This window comes from Mesitornis unicolor, unplaced genomic scaffold (assembly GCF_000695765.1).
Source record: "Mesitornis unicolor isolate BGI_N332 unplaced genomic scaffold, ASM69576v1 scaffold81, whole genome shotgun sequence".
In the NCBI taxonomy this organism is placed as follows: domain Eukaryota; kingdom Metazoa; phylum Chordata; class Aves; order Mesitornithiformes; family Mesitornithidae; genus Mesitornis; species Mesitornis unicolor.
Window position 1 is genome coordinate 41,696 of NW_010165513.1, and position 9,858 is coordinate 51,553.

General features: G+C 41.0%; 1 protein-coding gene across 1 annotated transcript; it reads right to left on the bottom strand.

Moving 5' to 3' along the window:
- Nucleotides 1-5,480: 5,480 nt before the first annotated feature.
- SPRTN (SprT-like N-terminal domain) lies at nt 5,481-9,850 on the bottom strand (the record flags this gene model as incomplete). Its single annotated transcript, XM_010194630.1, has 5 exons — nt 5,481-6,214; nt 6,503-6,773; nt 7,556-7,684; nt 8,492-8,591; nt 9,705-9,850. Coding segments are annotated over 5 exons (1,380 nt in total), but the record flags the coding sequence as incomplete, so codon positions are not given.
- Between the last annotated feature and the right edge of the window lie 8 nt (nt 9,851-9,858).

The window sequence follows — 9,858 nt, forward strand, 5'->3', positions numbered from 1 at the left end:
ATCCACTTACAGATGGGTGGCAGCACACTCACCAAATGGATCCTTCTGGGAAGAAAGTGGATAATTACTGGGATGCATAATTTCGAAGGTTTATCCTTTGTGAAATAGGAGAGAGGCAAGGCGAAGTGAAGAGAGAAGAAAATGTATTTTTGTGTACAGTCTCAATACGGTTGGGCATTTCTTTGCTTCTTCTGTGGGTTCTTCTAATGCAAAACCCTGAGGCATCTCAGCAGCTAGAATGAAATAAACATGTTTTCCTGGTTTTATTTATGAGTACAATAGAACTTCACTGATTTGTACCCTTGCATGGGAAGACCCATTGTATTCGACAGAGTAAATGAACACTGCATCATCACTGGGATGCTTCTGGGAAGAGATGAGGGTGGTCACTGTGAAGGCAAAGGCAGGGGGGCAAACCAGTGGAGAAGAAGTGGAGTAAGAGCAGAGGCCCTGTGGCTGTTCCTTCCATTGGTAAGCTGCTGTATGAAGCTACTAAAAGAATTTAAACCCCCAGCTAAACCATATTCCTGTAGCTAAGATGCTGTACTGGGATGTCACTGAGCTCTAGTCCTCTCAAACATTCTTTGTTATGCAGTTTATGAAATGTCTGGCCAAAGACTTATTAGGACAAAAAAGCAGATGAAATCATGTGAAGGATAGGGGGTAGTTGGGACAGAGATCTGAGGGTGAGCTATTTAGGCCAAGCTGCTGCACCTTCTTAGAAACTTAATCTAGTCTTAAAGCAGCCTGGCCTGGCAGAAGCTAAAAGGGAATGGAAAGATTAAGGCCAGGGCCATCTCCCTTTTTTAGCTTTCACCCCTAGAGTACACCACCCTTCCATCAGCCAAGGAGCCAGAGACAAGTTTGTGTTCTATTGGCCCCTCTGACTTCCTACAGCTCCATCCTGCCCCTCTTGCGGAGCTGGGTTGATATGAAATGGTAACAGAAAATTAGATGTTTCACTGCTATGGATGAAAGCGGTGAGGTCTACGCAAACCACGAAAGGATGCCTGCTGGGTTATTCACTGCGCCCTGAACCAGAAAAAGGAGCTACCGGCTCACCTTCCAGCTCCCTTTCACAGCAAAGTTAAGAGAAACACCCACAGAAAACCCAGGTAGATGTAAATTCTACTTCTCCACTTTCAGTCAGTTGCAGACTTCCCCTCGCAGCCTCCCATTCCTCCTCCTTTGACTCCTCCGGGGTTGCTGCTGATCCATCTCCAGCCTGGCACGCAGGTGAAGGCAAAACATCAGGCTGCCAGGTCTGCACTTTCTGTTCCTTCCCTGTGCGGAGGACAAAATAAGTATTCCTGAAGTGCAAGGAGTGCCACCTAATGGCTTGATGAAGAACTCCAGAGCTCCACACAGCCTGGTGTTCTGGTACTTCTTTCCATATACATAAGTATATGAACACATGCACAGTGTATTTTCACACACATACTGAACTGCAAGTCTCTCCCACAGCCTGTCTACCCATAAGCTACACTTTAAGGGTAACATAATGTAGAGTCTTTACGTTCATATGCAAACAACAGTTTCTTTAAGCTCAAAACAGCTGTAATAATCCAGATGTAAACTGAGTATTTAAATTCGGAGTGTAAACTTCATGAATGCTGTCTAGCAGGTAAGAAGCAGCTGCTGGAGAGCAGCTCTTTCACTGCTATCATTTCTGTGTCAGGCAGCAACAACCATATCCTCACAGGTAAATGCAGGTCAGGTGTAACCTCAGGAGGTCACCCTGTCCACCTGGTAGCAGCCTGTCAATTGGAAGTGGCCAAATGCGACAGCTGATGCACGGACACTGTGTGTTCAAGGATGACTGTCTCCAGCAGCGATGAAGCAAACAGCTGTGGCGGCAGCTTCTTCATACGCTCCAGCCAGAGCAGCAGTAAGGTGGTAGGTACCACAGCCTGTTCCAAATGAACAACACTTAGTTCTCTTGAAAATACTCCTGGAAAGTAACCCCCAGAAATGTTATCTGAATCACACTGAGCAATTCCAGTAGATCACCACAGAACGAGACTGCTTTTGCCTTTGGCTTGCAGAACCATTTGTTGATCTCTCCCATACCTGATTTGTCTCGAAAGTCAAGTATATTAACTTGTTTCTCAGATTTCCAGTCAGGCAACTTAATTTGCAGTTCAGTGGAGCACGTTTGTTCAAGATTCCTTACTCTCACCAGTTTCTGTTGATAGAGACAGTTTTGAAAACATCTATTTTAGGACATCTGTGTATCTGAGGCAAGACTTGCCTATAGCTTAAGCTCCTCCCCCCCACCAGGCTATACTGTTCACTAAATTCTACACGTCAGTTCCCACATTTGTTTTGTTTGTTGTTCAAATGAACACCGTTGATGTAAAAGATGACATAAGGAAAAAAAAAATCATTTAGCCATACCCACAATCCTCCCTTCTCCTTTACTGTTATCAGCTGCAGTGGGAAAGACAAACCAGGAAACTGATGAGAACAATACTCATACAAGGGAAATACTGCTCAAAAAATGCTTCATGATGTGAGAGACTATTAAAGATGTGAATTCAGTCCTCATCTTAAAAACATGATGGTACAAATACCTTCTGAGTAGTAACTGTCCTTGTAAACATCAAGTTCTACTGGATACACTGACAGATGCTGCAGTTTAAGAAGAAAGTATGGAAAATTAATAGAACCTTTTTTTTGGAAAAGACCTCCAAGACCATTGAGTCCAACCATAACCTGTCCACTACTAAACCATGTCTTTAAGCACTTCATCTACCCATCTTTTAAAAACCTCCAGCAATGGTGACTCAACCACTTCCCTGGGCAGCCTGTTCCAATGCCTGTTAACCCTTTCAGTGAATAAATCCATCCTAATATCCAATCTAACCCTCCCCGTGCACAACTTCAGGCCATTTCCTCTCATCCTGTTGCTTGTTACTTGGAAGAAGAGACCGTCCCCACCTTGCTACAAACTCCTTTCAGGCAGTTGTAGAGGGTGATAAAGTCTCCTCTCAGCCTCCTCCAGGCTAAACAACCCCAGTTCCCTCAGACGCTCCTCTTAAGGCTTGGGCTCTAAACCCTTCACCAGCTTTGTTACTCTTCTCTGGATAAGCTCCAGAACCTTAATGTCCTTCTTGTAGTGAGGGGCCCAAAACTGATCAAAGTACTTGAAGTGCATCCTCACCACTGCCGAGTGCAGGGGCACAATCACTTCCCTGGTCCTGCTGGTCATACAATTTCTGGTACAACCCGGGATGCTGTTGGCCTTCTTGGCCACCTGGGCACATTTCTGGCTTGTGTTCAGTCAGCTAGAGACCACCATCCCCTGGTCCTTTTCTGCCTGGCAGCTTTCTAGCCACTCGTCCCCAAGCCTGTAACATTGCACGGGGGTTTTGTGACCCAAGTGCAGGATGTGGCACTTGGCTTTGTTGAAGCTCATACAATTGGCCGTGGCCCATCGATCCAGCCAATCCAGGTCCCTCTGCAGAGCTTTTCTATTCTGAAGCAGATCAACACTCCCGACCAATGCAGTGCTGTCTGTAAACTTACTGAGGGTACAACTCAATCCCCTCATAATTAACATGTCAAGTTTTAGAATCAGTATTTGTAAAATTTTTCACAGAAATGTAATTAAAGTGAAATTGTACTAAAAATATGGAGAAGGCAGAGTTTGATGCAGTCTATATTCACCAACACCTGTTTTATAGGAAAATTTAAGAAGGAAAACTGTTAATATGGAAAGCATCTATTATATTATTATCTGTTATGAGATGTACAGGTGAGGCCCACTGGTGACTAATGCATTATGTCCACAACTGCCACGTGAAACCCAGGCTTCATAAAAATCTAAACTTCAATACCAATTTATTCAAAATATGCAAGAACAATGCAATTTACATTAAGAGTCTGTAGCATCAGTATTTTAAAACATATATATTTAAAAAAAAAATCATTTGCAAAAAATTCCATTGCACATCAGTTTATTCCCCAATTTGAAAAGGGAGCAGCAAGTAATTGGTTATATAAAGGCAAACATATGTGCATCCGAGGCTAATATAGCCATTTAAAGTTGTAGCAACAATACAGGAAACGGCATAGTTTGGGGGGGGGGAGGTTTTAGGGGGGGGGTTTTTGGTTTTTTTTTTGGGTTTTTTTGTTTGTTTGTTTTTTTTGTTTTTTATAAACCAAAAATATTTAGAATCAGTTTTACAAGTAAGGAATCAAGCTGTTAACTGCTTAACCAGTTAAATTCTTTCAGTGCAGCAAGAGAACTGTTAATATTTCAGAAAGTTTATACAGAAACTGCATCTGTTCAGCATTCGTAACTTTTCACTGCACAACGGTTTTAGTACTTTAGCCTGAGTTGTCGAACACCAACCACCAAGCTGGCTGGCTTCCAGAAGAAGCAAAACAGAGACTTTTCAGCCAATGTCAATTTAATGCCATTTTGGCCTGTAAAGGACTGGAAGTTTAACTGAAAACTGAAAAGTCATGAAGGCTTTTACAATACAGCCAGGAACAGTCTTTATCAGTATTGCTACCAATAGTCCTCACTTTTACTTACTCATATCAGCACATCGGGGTCAGTTACTCATGCACATAATACTCATGTCCTAAAAACTAGTGAACTTTCAATGGAGTCTGTGCTAACCATCAGAAGAGGGTGCAGAGTCCAGCTGGGATCCTGGACCAGAAGACACATAAGAAAGATGTCCATTAGCTTCAGTTTGACCACTCCAACTTTTAACAGTGTAGCTAACTTCTAAATCCTTTTGGAAAACAAGCTCCTCAAAATTACTATTTTTTTTAATTGAGCCCTTAAGCATAGGGCCTTCTCCTCATCTACCAAGTATCTTGTCCTTGATTTCCTAGCACCTTCATCACGGTTTTGGATTTTCTCTTTTCCTGCTACAATCCACCCATTAAACCTAAATGGATGCTGTGCTAAGGTTTTGATGCCCATGCCTCTTCCATCTTTGACAAAAGCCTGTATCTGAGATTTTCACGCTCATAATTGTGGTTTACATAAAATATTTACTACTCTAAGAATACCAACCACTTAATTACATTGCAGTAAGGAGAAAAATTCTTATCTATTACAGGTGGTTAACTTTAAGAATGGTCAAAAACACTAAAAAATTCAACATAAAAGGGTCTTAAGAACAAAGTTTAGCAGGATTAAAAATGTCTTCATTTCAGACACTGCCTTGAAAACATGCAGCTCAGCAAGTATCCATCTTCTGTTACCCACGTCCTGCAGCAAGAAGGTTGGCACAAACATCCACCTACTAAAACCCAAGTGTTTGATCCTTTGGAACACGAGTAGCAGCCAGTGCTGACGTGCAGCTCCACAGAACATGTTGTTCAGCAGCAGCTTAAATTCCAGTTCAGAACAGGCACACAGGGGAGTAACCACAGTTAAGCAAACCCTGAGCAAAGTAATTTTCAAGCAATGTTTTCAAGCCCTGGTTTATCTTCCTGAAACAGCTATCCCAAAGGCTTTAGGCAAGACAAGAATCAAGGTGTTCATTTATTTTAGACTCCAAAACCTCACTCTGGCAAACGGGACAACTGACTTTTTTATCCTGCCTTACAGCAGTGCTGGAACTTGCAGAAGACACTGAAGATTCAGCTTTGGTTTCCATAGGTGTATTTATACTTAAAGTGACATCAGTACTCCCTTTTTTAATGAAATAATTTTCAAAGGCAGTTCTGTCTTCCATTTCTGACCACTGCTGCAGTGTGTTAGTACCCTCTGAGCTTTTTTTCTCAGATGCAACCTGAACTGTTGATGTCTGCTCTAAACAAATTTGTTTCAGTGTCCTGTTATAAGGCGGCATAACCCTCTTGCCATTTGCAGAAACTTTATTTGATTTTTCATCCATAACACGAGCAATTTTAACAGGAGATCCACTAACATTCTTGTAAGCTTTTGTATTAGCAACAGAGAGTTTAGGAAACTCATGCTTTGAAGCTAAGTTGATTTTCTCACTGGCATCATCAGTATAAAGTGGAAAGAAGATGCCACTACGGGGTGATTTCTCAAATTTTATCTCATTTTTAGGGAGTGGTATTGTCCTTACTGCTGAGCGATGCTGTGAACCAGGTGTTTCACTGTTTCTAATACTGCTGCTGAAATTTGTGCTTTTTTCTGGGAGTCCACTCTCTCCTCCGAGCCGATACCCCTTTCCACTGAAAGGTATCAGGTCTTGCCTATCATGTGTTTGTGTCTTGCCTGCAAAATAAGAAGAAAATATGAAAAGTTAATAACTTTTTCAAATATAAATAATGAGCTTAGTATCTTATGTGCTTCACCCAAAAAATTTGCTGCTTGAAAGGAGTGCAACAAACGAAGCCTTTTGTAAACAATTGAGAAGGAGCCCAGAAATGAACAAATAAAATGGGACCTGTTCTTTGCTACATAACAGCAGTATCTAAAATAAGCTCATGTAGTGGTTGATCTGTATTTGCTCAAGGAACAGTTTAGACAAAAAGCTTGAGAAAAAAAAAAAAGTTTAAATACCTTTGTTAATTAACTTGGAATTTGGAAGTTGTTTTGCTGCCTGCGTCTTCTCCTTGGATTTCTTAGAGAAGTTCTCAGGCTCCTTCACTTTTGTGAATGTTCCTCCACATGTCTCTTGGTGCTCAGCCCACCAAAAGTCTCGTGCAGAAGGTGCTCGATTCATCGAACGTTTCACGTATCCAAAGTAAGGTTTTCTATTTTGACAGGGGCCATTGCAGCGCCACCAGTGCTGGCGGTACGAATCCACTTCATCATGAAAAGTATGATAGATCTAGGTTTAAAAAACAAGCAAAAAACCTCAAAAACATGCAGTCATTCAGAAAGTTACTCATCTTGTATCACTTGCTCTACCCTATTTTTAAAAAATAAATTACCATGTAATTCCTTCGACTACTGCTGTGATTTTTACATTACTAGTTAAGAGAGATATAACCTGGGTAAAACTTAATGAACATTTAGATACCATTAAAACAAACAAACAAAAAATAGGATGTGGAGGAACATGTCCTGGCTATCTTGTTTGAACTGCAATAGAAAACTTTGAAAATCTATCCACAATTTCATCCTAAATGACATACTGTTTAGAATGCGCTGCAAACAACACCAGTATTGTATTCTCCTTCTGGCTATTAAGATATCTTATCAGACACATGATTTTTAAATATCATCAACCCATTAGCCTTTACTGAGATAAATCTTAACTAAAACAGATTGCTCTTCCCTAAGTATCATTCTGAACATGGAGCTATTCTGTCTCTGGTATCATTAACTTGTTTCAAGTTCAAAAGTTTAAAGAAAAATAATAGCAGAAGGCATACTTGAAAACGATAAAACTAAACTAACAACTCACCACGTCTTCCTCAACCTGTTCCCACTACCATTCCCAACAAACTAACTATGGAACTGCACAAGCTTGGATGCAAGTCTGTATTGGTGCCAACCGTGGAGTGGCTAACAAGAACAAGTATATTACTCATACTACACTAGGCACAGTGGAAACGTCAAATCAGGAAAAAGCCCTCTATTAAATTAGGTTAAGTGAATTATGCTTACTGTGACATTGGCCCCAGTCAAGCGATTAATGCGACGCATGTGTTTGCAGAACTCTGGTCCATGAGATTCACGGTCTTTGTCATTATTAGTAACAAAAAGCAGGGCATGGATCATTTCATGCAGCAGTGTCTGAAATTATGCAAATTGTAAATAGCTATTTACTGAAAAGCAGTACACACAGTTTCAAAACTAAGCTGGAAGTATTTTCTTCCTTTATATTTATCTTGGTTCTGATCTTATTTTCATGCATTCACAAAAACATAATACTTGTTCCACCTGTCAAATCAAATGATCTCTACTCCCATACCATCAAAACATGCTGGAGAATATTACTATAGTAAATGAGATTCCAAAAAGAGAAATAATCCTCAAACTTAAGTCAGATCTTTGGTTGCATCATCTCTGCAACCAAAGAGAAACTCGTGAGAAGGTTGAAACTCTACTGCATTTCTGTTCATTAAGCAAATCTGAATGTTGAGCCAACCCAAACAAGCAGCCCTGACAGAGGCATAAGAAGCAACACAAAGTTATGTTTACAGTCTTAGCCTATATCCTTATTTTATGCTGTCGGCCTTTTGACCTAAAAGATGGAACTACAGCTATTTTCTGATTGCGCTTTCAGTCCATGTTTGTTTCTAACATTAGAGGATAATTTCAAGTACTAAAAAAGGTGGGGTTTTTTCCCTTTATAAAGTGAGTAAACTAAACAAATGACTTTAGATACTCATGAGTTGCCCATTTAGAAACATAAAACTGAAAGATTACCATGATGTTACCCACATAAACAACACAAATGCAGCAATAAAGCCACGGCTATTTTACAATCTACAAGTCACTGTATACAAGAATTCTACTAATAAATGTAAAGTGTGTGTACGGGCTTGGAGGGAGGTACAATACATTTTATGTGCAGATTCATAAGCAATCTTCCAATACCTCAACAAGATCCTTCCTTGGTCTTAACTTTAGGAGTGGCTCACTTAGACGTATGGAACACATTCCACCTTTTCCTTCATATCTACACACTCCAGCACAGCTGAAAGAGACACAGAAAGAAAAGATGAAAAGCTACTTGTTTCTGTAGTATGTGAAGAAAACTGAGAATCAGAGTTAAAATGCCAGCCCCTTCCACCACATGCTAAGTAAGTCAGAACATGAAAAAACACTTTTAATAGTTACTTGAAAAACTCAGTATCAAAGCAAGAAGGGGAAAAAAAAGCCCACAAGTTCTCTGAATAAACTGTGACTAAACTAGCAAAAGTGAAACTTTAACTTATTAGATCTCTTGCAACCGTTTCAAGCTAACCCATTCAGGAGGCAAAAGACTGTTTTCATTAGAACTCCTGATGGAGTGAAATACATAAAACAGAGGCTGGAGAGTCACAACAGCCAACACCAACTTAACTGCTGGTTGCTGCAATTTCACCCCTTACCCTCCCCCAGCTTTGGACTCTTACTGAACCTTTACATCATCCTCACTAACTCAGTAATCAAGCAGAAAACACTTCATTTTTTTTTTCTGTTACTGAGTTAGTCCTCTACCAGTTCAGCATCCAAATATTTTCCAGTGTCTAAAGAGATCTGCAACCAGCAAAAGACATGAGGGGGCAGAACTTCAGCTGCCAACCATTGCATCAGCTAAACTGCTGCAGAACTGCAACCTATACTACACAAAGTTGTTTGTTTTCTTTTCATTAATCTTAAATTTCTTGTATATTCCCTTCTGACTCTATTTTATAAAATCTTGTTAATAAACTACTATAATTTCATATTTGCCTTTCTGCCATGCTGTAAAACTATCATAAAAACTGAGAACAAGAAAAATGACAGCAGTACGTTTGTCAAAGTTTTGACATACACACTTTGAGACCACGTTATTTATTCCACTTCAACATCCCTCCAGTTTTGCCTGCATCACGGGAAAAGCCATTTATGGCTACCAAAGGCGACATATTAAGGACAAAACAGACAGTCATCAACCCACATCCCGAGGTACAAACCATGTTAGAAAAGCAGGACACACAAATACCCAGAAAATCTATATACCGACTTCCTCCCCCAAATTCCCGCTTATGTCCAGCCCCATCGCCACTGCCTCCCCAGGCAGGGCTGTCCTCCGAGCCCCCCCCCATCCCCCACGATGCCGTACAGGGTCATGCGTGGGCTCCACGACACCTCCACAGCCGCCAGGCGCCCCCAGAAGAGCGCCTGGTTGAACTGCACGAAGAGGCCGTGCACATCGGGGCTGGGGTCCAGCAGCTCCCAGGACTCATCCACAACCGACAGCGGGCGGAGGGGTGAAG